The sequence below is a fragment of the Rhinopithecus roxellana genome, chromosome 9 (genome assembly GCF_007565055.1).
Source record: "Rhinopithecus roxellana isolate Shanxi Qingling chromosome 9, ASM756505v1, whole genome shotgun sequence".
NCBI classification, from domain to species: domain Eukaryota; kingdom Metazoa; phylum Chordata; class Mammalia; order Primates; family Cercopithecidae; genus Rhinopithecus; species Rhinopithecus roxellana.
In genome coordinates, this window is record NC_044557.1 from 92,992,843 (window position 1) to 93,020,599 (window position 27,757).

General features: G+C 50.0%; 1 protein-coding gene across 1 annotated transcript in view; it reads left to right on the top strand.

The window, feature by feature from the left end:
* The first annotated feature begins 966 nt into the window (after positions 1-966).
* The window catches only part of NDRG1 (N-myc downstream regulated 1), a 47,905-nt gene continuing 21,114 nt past the window's right edge, over positions 967-27,757 (top strand). The window contains 6 exon segments of the mRNA XM_030937400.1: positions 967-1,076; positions 1,796-1,876; positions 5,871-5,906; positions 21,737-21,842; positions 24,175-24,295; positions 27,090-27,152. Of these exon segments, the coding sequence (XP_030793260.1) occupies positions 984-1,076; positions 1,796-1,876; positions 5,871-5,906; positions 21,737-21,842; positions 24,175-24,295; positions 27,090-27,152 (500 nt within the window). The 5' untranslated portion in view covers positions 967-983.

The following is a 27,757-nucleotide window of genomic DNA, read 5'->3' on the forward strand; positions in this document are numbered from 1 at the left end:
TGATGAAGCTCACAGATAGGACTGCTTGAACCCACCTGGGGGGACAGTGAGAGCCCCCTGACTTCACCCTGGCGTGCTTTGCTGAGCAGGGTATGCTAAGAAGCTCCTGTGAAATGAGAAGTCCTTTCAGTCTCAGAATGAGGGATGGCGTTGGCAGGGCCCTGGGTTTCTGGAAGGCTCCCTAGGCTGTGTAGGCGAGGTGTCCCGCAGGCCAGGGTCTTGGGACCACGAACCTGCTGAATTAGCAAGGCTAACAGACCCGGGCCTTTCATGCCTCCTGCCTCCAAGCTGGCAGCTGCCCAGGAATGCTCACAAATATAAAACCGACTTTGTTTTCAGAATGTTCTGGAGCATAGACTCCAAAGTCTGTATAAAGGCATTCTTGTGGGGCTGGTTATCTTCTGGGAAAATCATGCTGGGGCCCCAGACCAGAGCACCCCAGTGGGGAGCGGGATCCGCCCACGGAATGCCATGTGTTGGCACAAGGGATGGATCCGGGGTGGATTCAGGGTGGCCCGCACTTGCCAGCTGACCTCTAAGAGGTGTTTCACCAGGTTCTTGGGAGTTCCTGGGTCTTCAGAGGAGCCCTAGGCAGGCATTTCAGAGACTTGCATTCTCTCTACCATTGCATCCAAGGGGCCTTGGGCAGTGCGGGGCCCAGGTTCCCACTCTGAAGCTGGCAGTGTGAGGGCTTTGGTCAGGCTGGTTCTCATGGCCTTTTCCATTCAGAAAGTCTGAATCTGTGAACTGGGTGGGTGGCCTGGGCTCTTCCCTCTTGTCACTTACTCCTTCACCCCCAGTCCTCTGATGCTGTCTGTAATACTTGACCTTATTCTGCATTTTTTATGCTTCACCTCAGGGATTGATGGGCATTTAATTTTTCTAACTTGACTACTGATCTATAGGAATACATGCTTATACTTCTGGTTTCTAGATTCAGCTCTTGGAAGTATGATGAATAGATATCACCACCTGCCCAAGCCATGCACCCCAGGGAGTCAATGGCAGCATTCCGAGTGTTCTTCAGTCTGGTTTTGCAGCCCACAGTTCTGCGCCTGCCCTGTGTGAGAGCACAGGTAACTGTGCTTATCTGGCCCATTCCTTGTTTTGGTCCGGGAAGTGCTTTTTGCCTTGGAGGTCCTTTTTCTTACAAAATTGTACTATGTGTTCAAGTGCCTGCCAAACTCCTTGGATTAAGGTTTTCGTCTGCCCTCTTCCCTTTTAGCAGGTAGCTGAGAGTCCTGCACCGTGGGATGTGTATTGTGTGTGTGTGCACGCGCACGCGTGTGCCTGTGTGTCTGTGCGTCTGCGTCACCAGCCTTCTGTTAGGGCTAACTGTGAGGCTGAAGCTTGTACTATGCCTGTACATGGTAAGCATCGTATGAGCTTGTGTTCCCGTTTCATTGTCACTCGGGCTGCCTGACTTTGGGATGAGCAAAGCAGGTCCCCGTCTAGAATGCAGTGAGCTGCGTCCTAGGTATGGTGGGTGGGCCTGAACTCCGTATGGGGACCTATTTGTGAGTCTGATCCATCCATTTCTTTGGGAGGGTAGTGTCTGTGAGCCTCAGTATCCTCTCCCAGGAAATCCACTGCCCTAGGCCCAGTGGAAAGAGTGGGTTGGGTCCATGGGCCGTGTGTACAAGGGGCCTCCTCATCCCCTGCAGTGCATCACAAGGGAGGTGAAGCTGCTGGGCCGAGTACAGGCCTGGCCTTCTCGCCATTGGTCTTGGATTTGCTTCCTTCAGGAAACCTCTCTGCAGGCAGTGTTGACCTTTTGGCCTTTGTCTCTTTGCAGGCAGGTGACAGCAGGGACATGTCTCGGGAGATGCAGGACGTAGACCTCGCTGAGGTGAAGCCTTTGGTGGAAAAAGGGGAGGTGAGTGGAGATCTTCCTGGCTACCTCATCACAGGCACATGTGCACATAGATACACACAGGCACACCGGAGCTCACACTCCACTTATGAGCATGCAAACACTGCAGAAATACACATGTACACAACATACAAACATGCTGCACACACACGTACACAGCATACACAGACACACATGCATATACACATAACACGTGTATCCACTGCTTCCTTGAAATGCACAGTTGTGAGAGGCTGCTCTGGTTCAAGTCCCATAGGATTGGGGCTGGGCCCCTTGCCCACTTCTCTGGGCCCTTCTGCTGTCATTTGTAATGTGAGGGCATCGAACCAGAGGTTCTCTCAGCTTTCCCGTCTCTAACATTCTGTGGTTATAGAAGATGCAACATGGGGCCCAGTTGTTCATGGGGACTGCCTGCCTCAGCTCTGATTAAAGCTGCATACCCTGGGGCCACACCGTCTGGGCTTAAATCCCAGCTGTGACACTTTGCAGCTTGGTGTCCACTTGCAAACCTCTCAGTCTCTTCGTGTTCTAGTTCTTCATCTGTAAAATGGTGACATTAGGACTTACGTCATGGGGCCAAGTGAGGATGGAGTGACCTAATTCATAGGGAGCAGTTAGAACTTTGCAATAGAGGAGATGGGCAATGCATAGTCGCTTTTTCACTTGCTATTATTATCTTTTTGGGCAAACCTCTTCGGTCAACAGAGCCCTTCCTGTTGGAAACAGAGGCCCCTGTCCTATAGGCTGGGCTGGCAGGGCCCATCCTGGGCTGATTGTTCTGATGATGAATGAACCTTTACATTTGCACAGTTGACATTGTAGCTTCAAAACATGTTCACATCCCAATTCTCACTGAGCCTCATAACTGCCTCTGATGATATGTCTTTTTAAAAATGTGGAAGCTTTGGTCCAAAAGTGAAGTTAGTCTAAAGCCAACTAAATGCTTTTAAAAATGATAATTACCATGCACTAACCACATCCTGCATGCCTGCTTCTCCGCCAACTGTATTTCAGCTTTGGTTCATGCAGGTCCCAGGTTCTGTGATTGTACTCATTTTGTGGAGGAGGAAGTTGAGTCTTAGGGAGGTTAATTTGTCTTCTTTGCATAGTTACAAAGTGTGGGACATGGAATCAAACCCAGGCCAGTTGACGTTGGTGAAAAGACTGTTCATTTAATTTCTTTATGACTCTATATGTGACTGATTTGTTTTAGGTTCATAATTTCATAGACTTTTCTTTAAAAATGTGTGAGGCAACTATCTCTTTTCACCTTTTGCTGATTAAAAAAAAAACACACACACACACAAAAAACTGGTCCTAGACAGGAAGGGGATTGGCCAAGTTCATTCAGATAGCTGGTACAACTAGAATTCGGAACCAAGCCTGGGGAAGCTACAGAATACTTGCTTATCATTCCACACTAGGGGTCTGCAAATCTTTTCTGTAAAGTGTCAGATAGTAAATATCTTAGACACTGAAGGCCACATGATCTCTGTTGCAACCAGTCAACTTTGCCATTATAGCAAGAAAGCAGCCATAGACAGTATGTAAGTGAATGTACTTGCTGTGTTCCAGTAAAAATTTAAAACGTGGTGAGGCAGATTGTAGTGTGCCAACCCCTACTGTATACTATGCAGGTTCTAAATCCATGTCGTCTTAACAGTGGGTCTGTGACGTAGTCTTCTGAAACAATCAAACAAAAACCTCTAGGTAGAACAAATACGTATCACCGTGTTCTTATTTCTCCCTTTAAAAAAACCCCTGTGAAAATAGTATCCCACGCTTTCCTTTATTCACTGAACATTTCTGGGAGCTCTTTTCAACATCAGTCCACAAACCATGTGCTTTTCTCTTTTTAGGTGCATAGTATCCCACCTCATGTATTTGCCCAGTGCCCAGTATGTGAACACCTATGTCTTTCCAGCCTTTTGCTATTATAAACAGCGCTGCAAGAAATTCGCACCCTTGTATCTTTCATGTGTGTCATTCCATACATGTGCAGATACAGCCCTAGAAAAAAGTTCTCAGAAGTGGCATCATTGGGTCCAAGGGTGAATGCATTTAAAACAATATTTTTTATTTATTTCAGGCAGCCTACTGGAATCCTTACAACATTTTATATATGAAACACATCTCTAAGAGCTTATCCACTCAGGGTTACATGCCAGTGTATCTCTCAGTGAATATTTACCCTTTCTTTCAAGGTTTAGATGGAAATAAATTCCTTTCATTTCCTTAGATTGACTCAGCAAAGTGTTTAGAGTTGGACTGAACTATTGGGAAGTTCTTCCTTGTGTCTGTCTGCAATCTGGATTGCCACTGCACTCTGCTGATGTTTTAAAGTTTGATGCTTGTTGTACAGAATGGCTTTCTCCATTCTTTCCCACCAGTACACACTCACATGCACATATACACACACAGGGCAATGGTATAGGTGCCAGCCACGTTTGCTTCCACTTGAATTTACCCAGAGTCCCTGATGTTCTTGCCCACAGCCCAGGGGATGTGGAGCTATTTGAATCCCCAGCACGAGGGCCTGTGTTGTCATCTAGTCTTCCAATCCCTGCCATCTAATAGGGGCTCCATTCCATCATCCTATTCCCCTCATCACTTTTGCATTTTGCTCTGCTGAGCTGTCTTCTTTTCTGGAGGTTTGTGGTGGGTGAGGCTGGGGCTCAGTTTTCACAGTGTTGGGACTCCGTCTCTGTGTCAGGAGGAGGAAAACATGCCAGCAACATCTGTTAGAAATGTTGACCAGCCAAGACTCCAGTTGGTCCTCCGAGTCACACTTTCACCAGGCCAGAGGGGACATGGGGCTTTTCTCTGTCTTCCTGGGCCTGTCCTGCCATGGACAACTCTGGTAAAAGATAGAATTTGGGCTGAAACTCAGATTTTTTTTTTGAGATGGAATTTCGCTCTTGTTGCCCAGGCTGGAGTGCAATGGTGTGATCTAGGCTCACTGCAACCTCTGCCTCCTGGGTTCAAGGAATCCTCCTGCCTCATTCTCCCGAGTAGCTGGGATTACAGACATGTGCCACCATGCCTGGCTAATTTTGTATTTTTAGTAGAGACGGGGTTTCTCCATGTTCGTCAAGCTGATCTCGAACTCCCGACCTCTGGTGATCCACCCGCCTCGGCCCTCCCAAAGTGCTGAGATTACAGGTATGAGCCACCGCACCCAGCCTGAAACTCAGAATTTTCAGATCGAGGGAAATGCTTAGAGGTCTCCACTGCTTCTTCTACTCACAAGAGATCGAAATTTGATCCAGGTCTAGATGACAGCAGCCATAGAAAAAATGTAAGGAGGACCATGATGTGGTCAGGTTTGAGTTTTAAAAGTATAGCACACGGGTGGAGCCAGGGAGACCAGTTAATAGTCAGATATCAAATTTCTGTATCTCTCAAGCTTGTCATCAGCTTAGACCTTCAGATTTTTATCTGTCAAGGCTATTGTCAGAAAGGAATCCAGTTAATGTGTCTGCTTTTCTGCTGGACTTCTATTTTGCGATGAAAAGGAGAGTCTGGGCTGGGCGCAGTGGCTCACGCCTATAATCCCAGCACTTTGGGAGGCCGAGGCAGGTGGATCATGAGGTCAGGAGATCAAGACCATCCTGGCTAACATGGTGAAACCCCGTCTCTGCTAAAAATACAAAAAAAAAAAAAAAAAAAAAAAAACTAGGTGTGGTGGTGGGTGCCTGTAGTTCCAGCTACACAGGAGACTGAGTCAGGAGAATGGCGTGAACACGGGAGGCGGAGCTTGCAGTGAGCCGAGATCGCACCACTACACTCCAGCCTGGGCGACAGAGCGAGACTCAGTCTCAAAAAGAAAAAAAAAAAAAAAGAAAAGGAAAGCCTGCCTTTGTGAGGAATTAGGGAGACCCCACAAAGGAGGGAGCATAGTTACAGATTCAGGGCGTAGAAAGGCCCATACGTCCCAACATTATTTCTCTTACAGAGGACACAGATGAAATTGACAATCTTTTTTATCTTTCCACAGACCATCACCAGCCTCCTACAAGAGTTTGATGTCCAGGCAAGTAGAGGATGTGGCTTTCCTTCCCCTTCCTCATCCCATCTTCTCTTTTTCCTCTTTCTTTCCATTGGTTTAAGTAGATCATTCTGCAAACGTTGTGGGCAAGGGGAGAGAAGGCAGTGGTCTCAGCTAGGTCCTCACCCTCAGCTGCTGCTCCCAGACAGAAGCTGACTTGAGTGCTGGCCAGAGAAGCAGGAACCAGTCACTTCCCATGAAAGCAGAAGACACCTGTTTCAGCCCCAAATAATTGGCCAGAACGGTGGGACATGTGTGGGAAAAATGGTGTGATGCTGGGCTGGCTTGGGACCCTGTGAGGGGAGGGAACAGAAGCAAAAGTTTGATGTTCTTGGCTCTGCTTGGGAAACTGAAACCAGCCTTCTCTGTGGTTTACTGGCCCAGAACTGAAGTATCTCCATCCCCACTCAGGATTGCAGGGCATGCCAGGGGGTGCAGCTCAGCTGTATCCAAGAACAGGCTCTCAGGAGAACAGACTGGGCTCTCTCAGCTGAGGGCTGGGTCAGAACTTCAGGAACTCTAAGTCCTGGACTCGTTAGCCCCAAGCTCGGGTGGGTCCGGTGCTGTGCTGGGCTCTGGAGGGTGGGGCAGAAAGCCTGAGCATATGGCGAGCTTGTGGTTTCCGTGAAGAAGGACAGGCACGCTCCTGGACCAGCCAAAGGCGGCTGAGATGTTCTCACCTGAACATCTACCTGTGTGTTGCACAGGTGTCCCCAGTTTGGGACCCATTCTGTGCTCTGCATCTCACTCCTCTGTTCTATCTCCTTACCTCAAAACAACTCCACTTTTCCTCTTGAATCTCTTATTTCGCGAATGCTCCCCCATCCGTCCCGAGGTGGGGAATCTTGCACTGTCTTTGGAAGGAAGGAAAAGGATGTGAGAGGGGCTGGAAGCATTGGCTAGTAGATCATCGAGGCTTTCGATACCGCCCCCAAGATGTGTATTCTCTCCTCATCCTGGTTGTGTCAGGCTGTCCCTAGAGATCCACCCTGACCTCAATGTTTAAGAAGAACAAAGGGCCAAGTGCAGTGGCTCACACCTGTAATCCCAGCACTTTGGGAGGCTAAAGCACGCAGATCACCTGAGGTCAGGAGCTCGAGGCCAGCCTGGAGAAACCCTGTCTCTACTAAAAATACAAAAATTAGCCAGGCGTGGTGGTAAGTGCCTATAATCCCAGCTACTTGGGAGGCTGAGGCAGGAGAATCTCTTGAACCTGGGAGGCGGAGGTTGCGGTGAGCCAAGATTGCGCCATTGCACTCCAGCTTGGGGAACAAGAGTGAAACTCCATCTCAAAAAAAAAAAAAAAAAAAAAAATAGAAGAAGAAGAAGAAGAGAGACAGCATTGAGAGCTAACTTGCCTGAGGTCACTCAGCAGTGATTGGGGAAGTGGTGCCAATCTCTGGGCCTCGCCTCTTCCAGCCCTGAGAACTTCCCTTGCTGCTTGTGTAGGTTTTAGTGATGTTGGTGAGGGCTTCCTACCCACCAGGCACTGTGCTGACAGCTTCCCAGCTAATATCTCATGTAATACCTCAATATCTCATGATAACATGAGAGGCACCATTAGCCTTATTTTTCAGATGGGTAGACTGAGGCCAGAGTGGAGGGACCGGGAGCCACACTCAGGTCTGCCTGACCAGGAAGGAAGCCCATGTTCTTCCTGCACCACTCGTGTGCTGAGGTCCAGGCTTCTCCCATCCAGTTCCTCTCTGTGTTGCAGGACGCTGGGCATGCGAAGGTGCTCCAGTAGGGTGGGAGGTGAATGCACTTATCTTGAGGTTTATCAAGTCCAAGCCTTCATTTTACAGCTGGGGAACCTGAGGGACAGAGAAAAGGAGAAGTCACTCCTTCAGGGTGGCATGGTGGGGCAGCTAAGAGTTATGGCAGCGGATCCTCTTTTTCACCCTCTTGAGAATGGGGAATAATGTGCCTAGGGCAGTCAGAGCTGCAGCAGGCGCAGTGGCTGCAGCACCAGCACTATGGCCTTGGTTGTTTGGTTCTCTGAGCTGAGAACAGCTGGAAGTTAGTCCTAGGGGCCATCTGCTCATTCAGGGATGGGCCGGGCCACACCAGCCTCCCTCAGCCTGATCGAAGCTGCCCTTGCCAACCTTCCCTGTGGCTGAAATGTCAGCTCCTTGTGTTCCCCCGGGGAGCGGCTTGCTGGCACTGAGGTTGTATCTTCCTGCAGTGGGGATGTGATCGTCCATCCTCCTCAGGTGAAAGCCCCATTCCAGAGCCAGGAAGAGTGAACCGCAAGCCCCATGGATGCCCTTTCCTGGTGATTGACCTAGCACAAGTTGCTTCACCTCCATTTCCCCATCTGTGAAATGGAGACAGCGCTCCAGCCTTGTTAAGTGGCATTGGAGAGAGGACACTGACAAGGGCCAGTGATGTGGTGCTTCCCGCATCAGTACTGGGCCAAACATCACATACCCTATCCACTAGCTATCGTGGGGTGTTCTCCCTAATTATTTTTGTTGTTGTGGAAAAATACACATAACATCCAATTTACCATCTTAACTACTTTTTTTTTTTTTTTTTTTGAGACGGAGTCTAGCTCTGTCACCCAGGCTGGAGTGCAGTGGCCGGATCTCAGCTCACTGCAAGCTCCGCCTCCCGGGTTTATGCCATTCTCCTGCCTCAGCCTCCAGAGTAGCTGGGACTACAGGTGCCCGCCACCTCGCCTGGCTAGTTTTTTGTATTTTTTTTTAGTAGAGACGGGGTTTCACCGTGTTAGCCAGGATGGTCTCTATTTCCTGACCTTGTGATCCGCCCATCTCAGCCTCCCAAAGTGCTGGGATTACAGGCTTGAGCCACCGCGCCCGGCCATCTTAACTACTTTTAAATGTACAGTTCAGTAATATTAAGTATGTTCATATTACTGTGCAACTCACTATCGTCCATCTTCAGAACTTTATGTATTTTTATTTTTGTTTACACAGAGTCTTGCTTTGTCATCCAGACTAGAGTATAGTGGTGCGATCTTGGCTCACTGCAACCTTTGCCTCCTGGGTTCAAGCAATTCTCATGCCTCAGTCTCATGAGTGGCTGGGATTACAGGTGGCCGCCACCACACTGGGCTAATTTTTGTATTTTTAGTAGAGACGGGTTTTTCCATGTTGGCCAGTCTGGTCTCGAACTCCTGGCTTCAAGTGATCTGCCTGCCTCAGCCTCCCAAAGTGCTGGAATTACAGGCTTGAGCCACTGCACCGCCAGAACTTTAAAACTTGCAGAGCTGAAACTCTGTCCCATTAAACAACTCCTCATTCTAGCTTCATGCAGTCACCCTTCAATTTTCTGTCTCTGTGATTTTGATTACTCTAAGTACCTCATATAAGTGCAGTCATATACTGTATTATTATTATAAAACTATATTTGTTTGCATTGATTCGTTCTTTGCCAGTGTCTAGCTGGTATAGGTTAGCATCATGTCCTCAGGGTTCATCCCTGTTGTAGCAGGTGTGAGCATTTCCTTCCTTTATAAGGCTGAATCATATTCTATTGTATGTATGACCCACATTTTGCTTATCCATTTGTCCATTGGTGGACACTTTGGGCACTTTGGGCTATTGTGAATAATAGCCTGCTGTGAACATGCACGTATAGATACCTCTTTGAGATCCTGCTTTCAGTGTCGGGGGGCATATACCCATAAGTGGAATTGCTGGAGGTATTAGTCCATTTTCAATCTGCTATAAGGACATATCAGAAACTGGGTAATTTATAGAGAGAAAGAGGATTCACATGACTGGGGAGGCCTCGCATTCATGGTGGAAGGTGAAGGAGGAGCAAAGGCACGTCTTACATGGCGGCAGGCACGAGCATTTTTGCAGGGGAACTGCCCTTTGTAAAACCGTGAGATCTCTTGAGACTCATTCATTCACTATCACGAGAACAGCACAGGCAAAACCTGCCCCCATGATTCAGTTACCTCCCATTGGTTCCCTCCCACGACATGTGGGGATTATGGGAGCTACGATTCAGGATAAGATTTGGGTGGGGACACAGCCAAACCCTATCACTGGATCATATGGTTATTTTGGATTTTAAAATCTTGGTTTTCAATTCTGAGAAACCTAGAAAGCATAGTTTATTTGTGCCCTGTGAAGATAATTCCTCACATGTGTGTTTCTCTGGAAAGTCTGCAAAACACTTTTGCATTCTCCCATCTCAGGACACAGGCAACTGAGAGAACAGAGAATAGGAGCTCTCGCCCCTACTCCCAGGGAAGGTCAACCTATGTGGCTCAGGCCGGGGTCGGTTAAGGAGCTGACCCTTAGGACATCATCAAAGTGGGGACCACACAGAGAAGCCTTTGGAAGGACAGAGCAGAGGTCAGGATGAGGTCTCCCAGCATCCTGCACCAGCCTGGGCTGAGCCCTCTGAGTTAATCCCCCGAGCTGTCCTATGAGGTCGGGGCATTTTTCCCTGTTGTGCTTTCCTTTGTTTCTTTAACAAATGCCCACTTTGTGCCTGGCCTTAGTTTAGGTGCTGGGGATGCAGTGATGAGCATGACGGGCAGTAACCCGTGTTTTCAGGAACCTACATTCTGGAATAATAGCTCAGTATAGCCAAGCACAGAATGCGTGCCTGGCAGCATGCCAAATGTGCCCCATGGGTGCTTACAGTGATCCTGTTCCCATCCTATGGAGAGAGAGGACCTGAAGCACAGAGAGGTTAGGGAACTTGCCTGAGATCGCAGAGCTGGAAAGGGAATCTCAAGCTATGTGCTTCCAGGGCACATATTTGAAATCAATCCAGATTCCCTAGAAGAAGGAGGCAAAGAAACATACAAATAAGCATATGTGAGAATTCCAGCTTCTGTAGGTGCTTTAAGAGAATAGTGAAGGGTGATACAGAGCCAGGTGATGGGAGAGGGCATGGCTGGGGTGCTGTCTTAGGTTGAGGCTGTTTTAAGTCATGACATTGCTCTGAACCTAAAAGACAGATGGAGCCAGTCACGTGACAAAGAGAAGACTGGGGTAGATCATTCCAGGCGGAGGTAACAGCACAAGCAAAGGCCTTTCTGATCTGGATTCTGAAATTTCCAAGGGCAAAAATGTGTTATTCCTGTAAGCTGTTAACAGACTCAGTGTTCCCAGTAAGTCACAATATTTGAGCTGAAATCTGAGTGTTGAATGACACTTTTTCAAGGTTGTTACCAAAAGAAAATCTTTGTATAAAACCGTATTCATTTAGATTTGGCTTCTTAGAATTGAAGGTGTTAGGGACTCATGAGATTGATGAAAGCATCCCCCAGATTTTCAGCAGTCTCCAAAATCTTGGGTGTAGGGTTGCTGTAGAATTTCCTTCAGAAGATGTGGTGCAGTATGACAGACAGAAGCTCTCTGGGGCCTGATGGGTTACAGGGCTAGGAACTGAGAAGGACAGAGCTTTGGTCAAGGGGGCTTACAGGGCTTATCAGCCTGGGGACTGGTCAGCATGCTCTGACCTCAGATTCACACAGGAGCTCCAGCAAAGTGACAGGACAGCACCTGCCTGCCATGCACTTCGGTGTCCTCTGATGAGCCAGGCCAGCACTGAAGGCCTCCCACGCGCTCTTGCTGAACCTTTGGGGACCTGTACCATCATCCTTTACAGATAAGGAAACTGAGACTTTCCCAGGGGCGGCAGCTGTGAAGTGGGCCACATTGAGCCCAGGGCTGTCTGATGCAGACAGTTCCCTCAACCGCGCTGCTTGAGTACAGCCCTGTTTCTGCAAAGGCTAATCAAGCCATTTTGGACTAGATTCTGGTTCACCTTTGCCACGTCTGCTTGTCAAAAGATCTAGCCAAGCAGATAATCTAAACAACACTTCATTGGGCTTATGTTTAGCCTACTGAGGAGGATTTGTTGTAGGACTCAAGAGTTGATGTGCCTTAATGGCAAATGGATTTTATCTATTCATTTAGTTGGTTTCTTACCTGCTTGTTAAAATAGGGCTCCCTCCTGGGCAGTTCTTCCCCCTGGGCATAGCTTCCCCCCTGGTTCAGTCTAAGGAGTCTTGAGTCGCTTTATTTTGTGTATCTGAAAGCAGTCGATGTTATTCCTTGAAAAAGAATTACTGCTTCCGCACTTTGAATAACTCAGGCAGATTCCTACTTCCTGTCCCAATGTAGTCAATAATTTAGGCTTTTTGTTTGTTTGTTTTTTAAATGAATCAAAACACACACACACTGAGCCCAGAGCTTGGCACTGAGGAGCTGCTGGTGGAGTCTGTGTTGAGCTGCTGGGTGGCCTGTCTCAGGAGACAGCTCGCCTGCCAGAGCAGATGGCATCAGGCCTTATCTCTCCGTCACTGGCATCACCTTTAGGTGGTCTCTGTGTTTTGTCCTGGGTGATGTTTGGGCAAAGTGATTGGTGATTTGCATATGAGGTTCTGCCAGCGCTGTCAGGCCCCCACCTGGCTGCCGTTCCTGGAAAGATTCCGGAACCCTCAGAGCACGGGGTGGGCGGGCTGCTGGCCTAGGTGTCGGGGTTGCAGGAAGGACACGATCTGATGTGGCTCTGCTGAGAGGCCTCCGGCATCAGGTTTTAGGCAATTGTGTTTGCAAATTTGAGGAGTAGGGAGGGTGGGAGTGTTTTGGGTTCCAGCTTCGCCTCTTTGGCTATAATTCTAGAGTCTAAGACTTCTGCTCCAGATGGGAGCTTTGTGGAAGGCCACCTGAGGGAGGGAAGAGGAGGAAGAATAAATACCTGCATACTCATTGTCTCAGGGCTTCCCTGCCAAGGTGAGGGGTGTTGGCCTCTTTTGCAGATGAGAGACCCATTTGAAGATGTTAGAGAACTTGCCAGAGGGTGCTGTTGAGATACTCCTGGATTTAGATCCATCTGCTTCCCAAAAAATGTTATAGTCATGGAAGTTGTACTGGCTGGCCTCTCTTGAGCTCTGCTGTATGTCAGATACCATGCTGGGCCCTTTCCCTGCATCTGCTCATGTGATCCTCATGAAACCGTGTTGAGGGAGGTATCCTTGCCATCCTCGTTTTATGTTGAAGATACTAGGCCCAGGAAATCTCAAGGATTTGCTCAGTGTCACGCCACAATGAGATAGATGGCGAAAGCTGATTCAGTCCGCACGTCTGGAACCAAAGTGAATTTAACGGGTTTTGGGGAAGGGACAGCAGAGTTGACTTCATCACCCATAAATTGTATCTCGTGGGCCAGATGACTTTCTGTGGCTTCAAATTGCTTTTTCTGTTGGATTTGCTGCTTCTAATTCCCTCCACCTGGATCTGGAGTTATTCAGACGGTTAGATTTGATTTGGTTTCCATGGGAATCTGTGTTTGTGTGCTCACCAGGGCTCTCTGAGAAGTGAGCTGATGTTACCCACGGGGCCTCGGTGTGGAGTGGTGGAGGGGGCTGGGGCAGTACCAGGGCTGGGCGGGGGCTCCGGAGGTCTGGCTCCCGTTCTGCTGCGAGGCCTCTTGTTCGGCAGAGCTGAGCTGGTCTTGGGGATGTACGATCCCATTCAGGAGGGCTGTTTTCCCTCCTCTTTTTGGAAGCAGACCAGCTCACAGGGAAAATGGAAATGGTGACCTTTTGCTAGTTTCTCTCTTTCCACACAGTTGCTTCTTGTTTTCATGCCCCATGACTGAAGGTGGGCAGAGCTCAGACAGAAGCCTGGAAATCCTCAACTCACCATTTCCCAACCTCGCCCTCCCCCAGCCCTACTTCCTAGCAAAGCCACTGGGACTTAGAGCAAACCCTTCGGGTGACAGATGGTGGGAACACTCATCTGGATCAGCGCAAAATGAGGCTTTAGAAAATAAACACAGTGTGCTTCTTCTGCAATTCTGTCGTGGGTTTCCTAGGAGCAGCCTCCAATAGAACAGGAGAGGTAGGGCTCATACCAGGGCCTCTGAGGTGTGTCCAGGCCAGGCTCTGCCAGGCTGACCTCACTCATCTCTTGGCATCCCAGAAAGGGTGCAGTGAGCAGAAGCGAGTGCAGACCCAGCCCTGTCATTTGTTACTCGCGTGTCCTTGGCCACTCACTTGACCTCCCTGGGGCTTAGTTTCCTCATCTGTGAAACAGTGGGGAGCATTGCTGTCCCTGAGCGCACTGCAGACACTGAACGCACGCAGCAGCGGGCTCAGCTCACAGGTCTTTGTCGCCCTCCCCTGCTCCATGGATGACGGGGTCTGCTCCATCTCTTCACCCTAATCCAAACAAAGACGTTCTTCCTAATTCTTTCCTTGGAGAACTGAGGTCTTCAGTGTGGGTTCCAGTTGCATGCTGTATTCCCAGGCTGACACCCTCTGCCCACAGCAGTCTGTTCCCTGACTCTGTGTAACTTTGTTTAATTCTCTTGACCTTATGTCAACATGAAAGAAGCCTGGGGAATGAAGTGAGAAGTGACAGACCCAGCTTGACCTCTGGAAGGTCTTCCATTGTGTGTGGCTTGCAGGGGAATCATGACTTTGGAAGCCCAAGGATCTATCTATCTTGAATCTTAACTCTGTTATCTTGTTGGGCACCTATACTTCAGCCCCGGAGGCTGTCGTGATATAGCACAGGAGACAAAGCTGGCTTTATTGAACTTGCTTAGTAAGTGGGTGGCTGTCTTTTTATCGTGTTCCTCCTGGCTACACACACCTCCCCCAGTTATCTCTGGTACTTTATGTGTTCTTTACTCTTTTTTTTTTTTTTTTAAGACAGGGTATCCCTTTGTTGTCCAGGCTGGAGTGTAGTAGTGCAATCTCGGCTCACTGCAACTGTGACCTCCCAGGCTCAAGTGATCCTCCCACATCAGCCTCCCTAGTAGCTGGGAGTATAGGCATGAGCCACCATGCCTGGCTAATTTTATTTTTTGTAGAAAGGAGGTCTCACTATGTTGCAGACGCTGGTCTCAAACTCAAAGTTACAGGTGTGAGCCATCACACCTGACCTGTGTTTGTTACTTAATGGAATGGATCATTAAGATGAGTGGCATAGCTGTGGCTGCCCCTCCTCCTCCATGGGCACAGGAGATGAACCAGGAAAATATAGGGGGAGGAGTGTATCATTTTATGAAAAGATGGTGGGGAGGGGACAGGCCTCTGACATTTTCACTTGAGCCTCTGTTCCCATGATTTACTTTTCTTGCTGCCGTGGGCCTTGACTTGATGCTGATGAGCCACAGTCAGCTTCCTGGCCTGCTCTTCCAGAGGGCACCCTGACTGGTCTGGCCATGCTTGGACCCCAAGGCTTGTCAGACTGAGGGAGGGGTCGCCCAGCCCACCAACTGACTTAGAGCCTGGGTACGTGGTCATCCTCTTAGAGCCCGGGACGGTCGGCATCTGGCCAGGGCCTGCTGGGAAGGAGGGGATTACCGGGGGCAGTGGGGAGACAGTCACAGCTGGCCTCCAGAGCCCCTCCGGATCATCCAGAGAGTTGACTTAAGCCAGCAGGGCTGGCCCTGGCAGCTTCACACTAATCATTCTGGAGCGGTTGTCCATAACAGCTGACGTGGAGGGAAACGCCGCAGTTTGCAAAACACGATCAGGTCTGTCCCATGGTTTTAGTCTTGGGAGTATCTCAGTGGAACAGGAGGCCTTGTCATTGACCTCAGCTTACAACTGATGGCAGGGATTGTCAGAGAAGAAGGCTGATAACTTGGCCAGGGGCATGTGGTGGTTATAACATTAGGATAAGTATTGCTCAAAAAACAGTGCTGTAACAAGGAAATGTTTGCTATTCTCACCAGCCTAAAAAACTAACACCCTGGGCTATGAATGTCACCCAGCCCTGCTGGAGTTAGTCCTTAACAGCTTCCTGCTGTCACCTGAGCATGCGGCTATGGTCCTCAGATTGGTAGGATGGCCACCGAATCCCCGAGCTTCTCATCCATGTCCCAAATAGGATGCAGGCGGGAGGGTGAAAGGACAAGAATCAAAAGGTCAAGTCTGATCCTTTTTAAAAAACTCTCCTTGAAGCTGCAGGAATTTCTGCTGGCATCTCATTAGCCAGAACTGAACCTCCTGACCGTCCTTGGTTTCCAGGGAGTTGAATAAGGAAGGGGACCACTTTATCAGGCACTTGGCTTCTTAGTACAGCAGTTGGAATTCTGTCCTCAAAAAGACGGGAACAACAGATGTTTGGGATGCCAACCAACAGAGTCTGCCATAGTTTTAAAGCTCCCAAGCCAGGATTGACAGCCAAAGAGATGAAATCTTCAAGGCATAGTGTTAGGTCCTATTTCCCCACTTGACAGCTTACAGGCGGTGTAGACCATAGTGGTAGGTGCCATGTTTGCTACTTGCCAGCATACAGGCAGTGTAGACTGTAAATCTCTAAGTGCACCCTCCAGGCCAGACTCTGTCTGTTGGAGAGCCAGCCTTTCCCTCTAGGAATTGGCGGTCTGGCTGGGGAGGCAGCTGTTACATGTATATTTGTAATTGTGGTTGTGCTGCAAAGAAGAGAACAGGGTTTGCATGGCGTGTGTATGGTGGGTAGCAGGAAGGAGGTGATGTCTGATGTCTGTGCTGAGGTATTTCCAATGCTGGCACACTTCCTCACAAAGACACACATGCCTGCAGTTTGGGGGCAGGTGCCTGTTTTAGGAGGATAGGAGCAGCAGATATTATTTCTCGATTCTGTTTGGTAGTGTAACAGCCTGTGCTGCAGGGATGGCCAGTCCTTGGAGACGCTGGGGAGGTACAAGTGTTCTGCAGTCAAATAAGTGTGGGGAATCTGACTTGCTGCATCCCCCTTTAGGGAGTCACAGTGCATGTGGCAGAGAAAGGTTTCCTTCCCCTCTTCTGCCCGGCAGAGAATGTGAAACAGGATGATAAAGAGAACAGGCTTTGGATGCAGACATCCTAATCCAAGCTTGATTCAGATCCTGCCCCACTATTCCAGCTGTGTGGCCTTGGATGAAGTCCTTAATCTCTCTCAGCCTCAGCTTTCTCATCTCTGCAGTGGTTGTTGCATGTGTTTAATGAGAAAACACGTGTGAGAGACTCAGAGCGGGCATGGGGTAAGATGCAGTGGCAGTTTATTACTGCCCCCATCTCTGCCACCACCTCTAGACTTGAGAGAGCAGCTTTCTAGACTCTTCAGAGCAGGTGAGAGGAAAGTGTGTGCAGCCAGGTTTTTGCCTTTTCGTCGTCTTGTCTGAATCAGGCCTTGTGAGCAGGGTCTTCTGTGGCCTGGTCCTGAGCTGTGGAAGAGCTGGGTGTGGGGCTCTGGATGGCGGAGGAGTTGTGTTTGTGTTGCCAGCCTTGTCCCAGCCAGAAGCTGGGGGGTCCCTGATGAGCCCCAAGACAGGCACTTTGCTCTCTCAGGCAAGAGGATGAACAGTGCACCTTGCAGTTCTGATGTTCTGGGTTCCTTGTGCTTTCTCTTTGGGAAAACATAGAAGACACGGGACGGGTTCCTCTCTCCAGAACACTGAGTGATTTATCCCGGCAGGGACAGAAGGACAGAACATTCCTTTGGGACTGAATAGGACAAAGGCCTGTGTTTGTGAGTGTTGTAATTCTCCCATTCAATCTCAGACAGTCTTCCTGACTGGCTTAGAACCGTGTGCGTGCACGTGCGTTTGTTGGTGGGTGTGTTTGTTAGGGGGGTGTGTGTGTGTGACTTAGGGGATGGGACTTGGGTACAGGTACAACACTTGCTTTTTTTCTCCTCCTTCTGTGTGTGCCGGGGGTCCAGGAACTGAGTGGAGGACCGATGGGGGCCAGGAGACCCTGGCACAAAGGAGCAAGGGCCCAGTGGAGAGAGTTTGAATCCCGGTTCTACCACCACAAGCCTATGACCTTGGGAGAATCCCCTCAACTTCTTTACCTGTAAAATGGGATTGATGGGCCTCCCAGTGGCATGGAGGTCTGATACCCTGCTTTAGTCTTCATAGGCGCTTAGCAAATGTTCTCCCTCACCTCTGCTCACCTATGCCTGGGAGGCAGCCCTGCCCCTGCGTGACTTCCACCACTTCAGTTCCACTTTCTCAGACGGGGTCTTTGTCCTTCCCACCAAGGCAAGCAATATCGAAAGCCTCTTTTTTGAGTCCTGCTCAGGCTGAGGTTTGGGGCAGTGTTGAGGCAGCAGCCAGGGTCCTGACACTCCTCATGAGCTGGAGTGAAGCATTGGTGCCCTGTTAGGCTCTCACCAACCCTGGAGTCTTATCGGGAGGGAGCTGAGCATCTCATGGCCAATCCAGGAGCAGAGTGGGGAAGAGCCCAACATGGATCGATGCCCTCAGGAGATAAAGTTCCTTCCTAGTGGGTAATGCTCACCATTATCTGCCAGGATCAGATCTTTTACCCAGCAGATACCGGGTGCCCACTGAGAGCAGGCAGCTGTGCAGAGGTCTGTGGACAGAGCAGCAAATGAGACCCAGGTAGCCTTTCCTTCTTGGACTTGGAAGGATAGACCCTCCAATTTAGTTCTGGTTCCATGGCTGTATATTTTAAGACCTTCAAAGAGATGAGTCAGAAATCTGCTACGCACCCACAACCCCGGGGGCTGCCAGGGACATTCTTGATGCCAGCTGGGGTGGCATGTCCCATACCTGCCACCACATTAGCACCCTCTGCTGCCCGTACCAGGAATCCCCTTCCTGCCTAGTGCTGTGCTCTGGGCTCTGTGCAGGTGACTCCTCTCCCGCTATGGAGCCTGGGGTGCAGGTGGCTCTCCCAGCTCAGGGGTGAGGACCTGGAGGCTCAGAGGTTGGGGAGTGGTAGGACTTGGTGGGAACACCGCCTGCCCTGGCCTGTCTTTTAGAGGGAGCCATGTGGGCCAGCTGGGGAGACAATGAAGAATGTGCCCCCACAAACAAATAGACCTTTGTTCCCATAGTGGCTTCAGGGCCAGGCTAGGCCCAGCAGATGATCTGTGGCCCCCGCTGGAAGCTGGGCCACTGCTCCCTCATCTGTGGATTTTTCCAATGCCTGTTATGGGCAGGAAAGAAGCATTGGGCCCTGAGGGGCAGAGAGTGGGGAAGGGAGATGGGGCTGAGCTGTTTGTGCCAGGGGACTTACGGTGTTGGGGGCTAATGCAGGTGCCAGGATGACCCTGTGCTGGGCGGGCCCAGGTGCTCCCAGGGGGCTGGGCCTGGCTCTGTACAGTACATTCTTTATACATCGCCACCCTCCCCTGGTAACCACTGCCGCATCTCTGTGCCATTCAGGAACAGGAAACTTCTAGGTAACCTTGAGGAGGGCGGAAACCCAGGGCAGGTGAGTGGAAGTGGCCATTGAGAAAGAGTCAGGACCACCCTCTGCAGGAGTTTAGATGAACATGGCAGGTGAGAGATTGGTCCATGAGTGAGCTGGAGTGCTTGTCTCCTTTCTGCAGAAGCATGATGGTGGCCTGGGGCTGGCTGGCTTCGGGGTTCTTCAAGTGGGTGTCGGGAACCCTTGCACTCCTCCACTGGGGAGGGGGAGGTGGTGATTTCTTGTTGGAAACTCAATACGGAGCTTCCATACACTGCGGGGGAGCCTGGGAATTGGATGCCATTTTTCTTTATTTTTGAACCTGTTCCTCAGGTTGAGAATCGTTGATCTTACAGGATTCAGGCGGCTTTCCTGGTCCCATTCCCAGCAACACCCTGGTGGGTTAAATCCTTTTTCTCCTCTTTTCTCAGAGGACCCAGAGGACCTGCAGCCCCCTGGGACCGTCTCCACTGCCCCTACTAGCTTGTGAGTTGTCACCCACTCATCCCTGCGGGGACATAGGGGACCTGGCATACAATAGGTGCCTAATGAATGTTTCTCAGATGAAATGAAACTGCCTTAAGTATCAGGGGTAAAGAAGTAGCAGAGGTGGAATCTGATCACCAGCTGGTGTGGATGGCATGTGGGTGGCTGCCATCCGTGAGTCACAGGGTGTCACTTGCGGATGGAGCAGCCGGCATTCTCTGGACTTTCAGCACCCCTAGGAGGGAGGAAGGGCCTGGCTGTTCCTGTTTTAAAGATTCAAGCTGGGGAGGAGGTGACTTGCCCCCACAGGGCACCTGAGTGGTGATCTGTCCCATCGCCTCTTCTCAAGCGTGAGTTTGTAAACATTGACTCTCCTCTGCCGCCACACGGCAGTGACCTGTATAGGTCACATTTCTGCGGGCTTCTGGAAGCAGGTTCAGCAGCATCTGGAGTGTTCTGTGTTCCACTTCACTGCCTCATTTGCTCTTTGGAAAATCAATGCAGTGTGCTGAGCTGAGTGGCCTCCTGAGGCCTGAGTGTGTGCCGCTCGCAGGCGGGCCAAGTGCTGAGAAGCCTGAGGCCCCGCGGAGGTTGATTGTCTGGGGGACCCGCCTCTGTGCTGCCTGCCCACGTGACTCTGGGACACCGACTTTACTTCCTCAGCCAGCTGGGTCACTTGGCCCTGGCAGGGCTCCTGTGAGGGTGAGGACGTGGAGGGACATGGCTCAGCACTGCCTTGGCACTTGGATAGTCTCAGCAGCCTGATGGCCTTGCCTCCCTGCTTCCCAATTGCCCTGTGGGAGCAGAGCCCAGAGTGGAGCACTTCAAAGGGGAGGTCACTGCTCGCAGACGTGGAAATCACTGAAGGGAGATGAGTGACTGGGGTCCTCGGGAACTTTTGGGTGACCTTGAGGAGGGCGGAAGCCCAGGGTAGGCATGGGGTGAAGGGCGAGTGGAAGTGACGATGGAAAAAGACTCACAGCCACCCTCTGCAGGAGTTTAGATAAACATGGCAGGTGAAGGGTTGGTCCAGGAGTGAACTGGGGTGCTTGGAACCAAGGCAGGGTGCCTTTTTTTTTTGGTTATCCAGAGGAAGAAAGACGAGCAGGCCTTCAACTGTTAGGAAGATTTGGTGCGGAGAGGCACGGGGATGAGTGGGAGTAAGCTGGCTGGGGGTCGCTGGCCGAGCTGGAGAGTTGACCTTGACCAGAAGAACCACCTGGCCCAATGAGAAGGAAGGGCAGGAGGGAGAATGGGCGTGGTATCATTCAGAATCTTTTGGTCAACTCAACATGGCTTACATGGGATTGGAAGGTGGTGGCCCATGTAACTGAAAATCCCAGGTGGTGAATGCCATCCCCAAACCTTCTTTCACTCTTTTCTGTCCCTAGGCTGGCCATACTTTCAGGCAGGCCCTTGCCTCATGGTGACAATGTGGCTGCTGCTGCAGATCCAGCCCTCCCAGCCTTGCTCCATCAAGTCCAGTCCAGTTCCCCAATTACTAGAAATAAGTGCAGTTGGCTTTAGTTGGCCTGAGCCAACCTATGTGTTCTTACCTGATCCAGTCCTTGCAACTGGGAGGTGGAGTGCATGAACTGGCCTTGACTTGTGAAACGTGGGGAGGGGGGTCAGTGTCAACAGAACTCTTAGGACTGAGGGTGAGAGTTGGGTGGGCTCCTGAAGGAAATTGGGGGCTGTTCTTGGAAGTGGGGAGTGAATTCTGGGTAACCCCAAGTCACCACATGTTAGTCACAGGTACAGTAACCTGTGGGGTCAGTGGGACCTGGGGGCAAGGAAGCAAGGAAGCACAGGCTTGGTGGCCTGTTTTCCGGACGGAGCAAACAGTCCGGTGCAGAGATGGTCACGGGCAGGCCCTTTCCCCAGCATTTTGTGCATTTAACAGCACAGTCTGAGCCAGGCCTCTGTCCCCTGCTTCCTGGGAGTCCCCTCCTAGCCCTGGTCCTGGGAATGGCTTCTGGCCAGAGAGAGCTGCTGCCCGAAGCCAGCCCCTCCTAGCCCTGGTCCTGGGAGTGGCTTCTGGCCAGAGAGAGCTGCTGCCCGAAGCCAGGGATCTTATGGCCAGATAAGAAGTGAGCTTCCTCAAAACACAGTTGGAAACAGTCTGGGTATCTTCAGCCACACGGATGCTGCGAAACCCCACATGACCAGCCCACTGTCTGCTGTGTCTCCTCAGGAGCAGGACATCGAGACTTTGCATGGCTCTGTTCACGTCACACTGTGTGGGACTCCCAAGGGAAACCGGCCTGTCATCCTCACCTACCATGACATCGGCATGAACCGTAAGTTCTGAGGAGCTCTGGTTCCCTGTCAGCCGGTTCCCAAGAGAGTGGCGGAAAAAGGCAGCCGAGAAGGGCTGGTGGCCGGGAGCTGGTGGTTTCTTTTTGCCTGGGACTTCCTGGAGCTGTTCTGGGAAGAACTCTTGCCACAGCCTGGAAAAGCCAGAAATGTGCTGCATGTGGGCATGGAGTTGTCTGTGTGCCCAGAGGCACTGGGAACACAGGGAGTTCTTTGCTATCTGTGACAGTGACTTCTATATTAATGCACACATATGGTTCTAGTCTTTTCACAGAATTGTGCAACCGTCAGCACAGTTTTGGAACTTTTTCATCCTTCCAAAAAATCCTGTACTTTTATCTGTCACCCCACCCCCAGATGACTGACCCTTCATTGACTTTCCTTTTCTGTGAATTTGCCTATTCTGGAATTTTGTATACATTGAATCAAATAACATGTAATTTTTTTGTAACTGGCTTCTTTCATAATGCTTTCAAGGTTTATCCAGGCCATGCATTAGTATTTGTATTGCCTTTATTCCTTTATTGAATAATAATATTCTATTGTATGGATTTACCACACTTTATTCTTTTTTTTTTTTTTTGAGACAGAGTCTCGTGCTGCTTGCCCAGGCTGGAGTGCAGTGGTGCGATCTTGGCTCACTGTAATCCACCTCCTGGGTTCAAGCGATTCTTGTGCCTCAGCCTCTCGAGTAGCTGGGATTACAGGCACCCACCACCACGCCTGGCTAATTTTTGTTTTTTTAGTAGAGGTGGGATTTCATCATATTGGCCAGGCTGGCCTCGAACTCCTGACCTCAGGTGATCCACCCACCTCTGCCTCCCAAAGTGCTGGGATTACAGGCATGAGTCACTGGGCCTGGCCATCTATTCTTTAGTTGATGGGCATCTGGGGCATTTTCACTTTTTGGCTGTGTGAGTAACACTGCCATGAATGTTTAGACTGTGAATTCCAAGATTACCAGGAGGGTTTTCAGAGGTGGGTTCCCCATTTTTCATAGATGCGAATGGAATGGAATCTACTAAATGCTGAAATTTCATGGAGTAGAGGTGAATTCTTCTGTGAGGAATCAGAAGACACATAGGTTTCACTGGTCCCGTAATTTTTGTGAACTTGAGTATTGCAAGCTTCCTTGATTTTTGATGGTAGACTGCCTGATTTTCATTTGTTTCTATAAAGCTTATCAATACCTTGAGGCTGGGGATGATTTCACGGAAATCCACTGAAAACCACTTTTATACTTCATTCTCACCTTCTTTTATCTCACTTCTGCCCCTGTCTGTTTCCCTTACATCCATTTTGTACCAGGGCCATGCTAGGTATTTTGATTTACGCTATCTTATTTGACTTTGACAAGGAACTGGGATTGCATATGGCAGCCTCTCTCCCCATTTAGAGAGGCTCATTGTTGGTTTATCATAGGCTTACCACTGTAACAAAAGATGCCAAGCCCTCTGTGGCTTAACACAATATATGTTTTATTTCTCGCTCATGTAACAGTTTAGTGGGTGTTGAGTGGGACATGTTCTATTTGGCAATTCAAGGACCCAGGCTCCTTCTAGCTTGGGGGTTTGCCATCCGCTGGGGCTGCAGAGCCTTCTGCTGGAAACTGTGCTTCTGGCAGGTAGATGGGAGAAGAGAGAAGCTTAGAGGATCTTAGAGGATCTCGGTGGCAGGTATGGTGAGGAAATGGTGACAGTCACAGTCTATTGGCCAGAAACAGATCACATGGCTGCTTCTCATTGCAAGGGAGCCTGGGAAGTACTGTCTAGCTCAGTGCCCAGGAGGAAAAGGGACAGGAAGTAGGGTGAGCAGCCCGACTTTCTTAGGCTTCAGCGGTGAGGAGACTCATCTAGGCCACATGAAAGGAGGAGGCACATCTCACCTCCCATGCTCCTCCTTGTTTGAAAATTATGTGTGTCCTGGGCCAGTACCCCAGATAGGAGGGTATAGTGGGCCCAGATGGAAAGAGAGGATCGGGGGGCAAACCCATCTCATGCCAGGGCCTTCCTGACCCTGACTGACTGGAGGAGCTGCAGGAGCCAGCCTGGGAGCCCCTTCCAGCACCAACTGCAAGATTCATCTGCCAGCTCCCACTCCCTTGCCCCATGACTTACTCTTGCTTTTTGTCACCAGAAGAAAGTGGGCATGGGGACAAAACCAAAAAACAAAAAACGCGAACATCTGTGTTCTTCCAAGTTCACTTCCTTCTTCCGAATAGGAGTGAAACAAAATGAATGAGCTTTGCCACCGAGACACCTGATTTTTTTTCTCCTCTTACTTCTTTCTCGTCTCTCCCTCTCTGCTATTCTTCAGACAAAACCTGCTACAATCCCCTCTTCAACTACGAGGACATGCAGGAGATCACCCAGCACTTCGCCGTCTGCCACGTGGATGCCCCTGGCCAGCAGGACGGCGCAGCCTCCTTCCCCGCAGGGTGAGAGGCCTCTTGCCCTATGAGCTCTACAGCATGGAAACTGGGTGTCGGGGAGGGGTTCAGCTGCTTTGCTCTTTTAAATACTTTTTAGTTGTGGTAAAATATGAAATGTATCATCTTAACCACTTTTTAAATTGTGGGAAGATACATAACATAAAAGTTAGCACTGCAACCATTTTTAAGTATATAGTTCAGTGGCATCAAGGACATTCAGACATTGTTGTGCAGCCATCACCACCATCTGTCTCCAGGACTTTTTCATCTTCCTAAACTGAAACAGCATACTCATCAGATGCTACCTCCCCATTCCCCCAGCCTTCCTGCAAGGCTGGCGTTACCATAGGTGTGCTCAGCCTGGACAGGACTGAAGTGGAGGAGGACTTGACATGACCAAATAGTGTGGTGAAAAACCTAGAAGGTTGTGGAGAAAAAAAGAGGGAGAGAAGTAACGTTGATGGATCACTTCCTGTGGGCTAGGCTTCATCATTCGTATTTAACATTGGGGTTAATCCTTATAGCTAGCTCTGTGTGGTTGGTATTGTTAGCTGCATTTTCCAGATGAACATATTGAGGCATGGAGGCATTAACTACCTTGCTCAGGGTTGCACAGCTGAGGCCAGGCACGGTGGTTCACGCCTGTAATCTCAGTACTTTGGGAGGCCTGAGGTGGACAAACCACCTGAGGTCAGGAGTTTGAGACCAGCCTGGCCACATGTGGTGAAACCCTGTCTCCACTAAAAATACAAAAATTAGCCGGGCGTGGTGGCACATGGCTGTAATCCCCACCACTCGGGAGGCTGAGGCCAGAGAATTCCTTGAACCTGGGAGGCAGAGGTTGCAGTGAGCGGAGATTGTACCACTGCACTCCAGCCTGGGTGACAGAGCAAGACTCTGTCTCAAAAAAGAAAAAAAGGTTGCACAGCTGAGAACCAGGGAGTTGGCTTTGGTCCTATCTACGGAGACGCGTATCCTCTTCGGAACATCAGGCTGTCTTAGTTGAGAGTGTTTACACCGCCTGGCCCTTGTCAGCTCGTGATCTGTATGGGCATGGCCTTTCAGTTTCCCCTCGTGCAATTATGGTCAAGCTTGTTGGATCCTCCAATCAGCATCACGTTGGGGAGGCAGACCACAGAGATAATCCCTCTTGTCCCCGCACCTGACGCTCTGATTAAACCAGGGCAGGAGCAGGTTCTTGGGTTTAAAGTCTTCCAGAAGGGGCCTTCTTGGCATTTGTAAATAGAAATCCTTTTTTATTAGTGTTCAGAATTATCCTTAATAATTAACCTTTATCAGAGAGGAAGGGAAGGTACAGCCAACCATATGGGACCAGGACCAAAAATTAAAAGTGATTTAAAACAGTGGGACATGGTTAATTGTTAACCAGCAGATAAAGCCAGAGGTATGTCAGTAAATCTACCTTTGGTTGGACCAATTGTGTGAAAGACTTGGGGGAAAGCTGAGACTCTTAGTTCCCCCTGGAGAAGTTTTACAAATATTCTGAGGCCTGAGCCCCACCCCCAGGAATTTTTATTCAGTTGGTCTGGATATTACAGGGTATTTTCCCCCTAGTTTACTAGGTGGTTTTTGTGTGCATCTGGTGGGACCCACTGTCAGAGTGGGGCCTGACTTGTTTCTTCCTCCTGGAGTAGGGCAGAGGAGAGTGTGGGGCTTGGGAGGGGTGAGCGGGAGTCTCCCAGGCCCTTTAAGGGTGAGCCCCCTATATCCCTGAAGCTAAGACAGCAGAGCAGGGTGGGGGATCCCTGGCTGGGCTCTTCCTGGCTCTGGCTTCCACCATCTATACAGGAGGGACCTTGGGAGTAGAATTCTGCTGCTTCCTTGCCTCACACCAGCCCTGGGCAACAGGGAAGAAACAGAGGGCCCTGCAATTAAGTGGCTTCTCCAGTGTCACACCTTAGGAGCTGCTGGCTCCAAATTGAGGACGTGGCCATTTCAGAGGAGCTTCATATCTTTGCCCCTCTTCTGCCCTGCGGCTTCTAACTCAGTGGTTCTGTTGATGTGGAGCTACGCCATACGGGCTCTTCCTGGCTCTTCCCAGGGCATCTGAATACGCTGCTTCCCTGCCCACACGCTTTACTCATCAGGTTCCCATGACCCCTTCAGCGTCACTTCTTCTAAGAAGCCCTCCCTGATCACCTGATCATGGCAGGTCTCTTTCAATAGCCTTTGTTATGAGTCACACCCCCTTTTTCTGTAGACTTGAGGGCGGCTCCTGTCCTGGTTTGCCTCTGCTTCGCTCACAGGCCCCTGCCATTACCTCACCAAGAGCCCCGCATGTGTGAGGATCAATCACTCCTTTGCGGATGGAACTCATTCATGCCTGATCTAATTCCTTCTCCCTGAGGTTGGAATTGTGAAATGCCTTCTAGTCAGTTTCTGCAACACTCTAGACCCAAAACCAGACAAACCCAGTGAGGACATGTTTCTGGCTAACCATCTACTGTTCTCATGAGGCCAAGTGGCTTATCTCTCAGCCTCAGTGATATTTATAATCTTGCTGGGGGGAAAATCCTAGCAGCCTTCTAGAGTTATTGTGGGAACTGAATGAGCTAATAATGCCCCAAAATGCGTCCATGGGACCTGACGCATAGGAAGCAATTGATAGTAGGGTGTGCTGCAAGGGTCTTCTTGGAAGGAGGATGGGAAGGGACTAGACTGGGGGTTCTGGGTGCATGGGGCAGTCTGTTGCATGGCCCCCACCCTTCAAGCGTGTCCCTGTTTGGATTACCCGTTTCTCTCTGGGCGTTCACTAATGGCCTCTCTGTGTCATCCCCAGGTACATGTACCCCTCCATGGATCAGCTGGCTGAAATGCTTCCTGGAGTCCTTCAACAGTTTGGGTAAGAGCAAGGGACCAGCTCCTCCTCCGTTTGCAGAGAAGCCTGGCTTCTAGCGTCTTCCTGCCCCTTGCTTTGATCTGGACTGACCACTAAAATTAAGCTTGCAGTTTAAAGATGAGGCAAGAAATTAGCTTATCACTCTGTGAACACTGTTCTTCACACAGTCTCTGAGCTCTAGTCTGCCTCCTGTAACTTCAGTTTTCCTCTTGCATGAATGTTATGTTGTGTGATGGCAGCCGCCCCACCCATTTGCTCTTGCCTCCTGTTCTTCCATTCCCTTCTCTTTCCCATGGAATGTTCTGGAATGGAGTTGCCTGAGACCTCAGCTTTTCTCTCCACACCCTCATTTTTCCAGTGTTCATCTCTGTCTTGAGTCCTTCAAATAATGATAACTTCATGGTTCTTGCTCAATTTGTTTTCATTCCAAGTTTTAGAATCCAAAATAAAGCTTAAGAGTGGGAAGAAATGATGCCGTAACGGGCCTTCCCGAAATGTCAGACGGTCTCTCAGAGCCTGGGTGGCGGCCAGGAGGGAAGTGAGGATAAGGGGCGCGGCTCTCCAAGGTCGGTCGCAGTCTCTGTCCAGTCCTAAAACACGGTAACCTC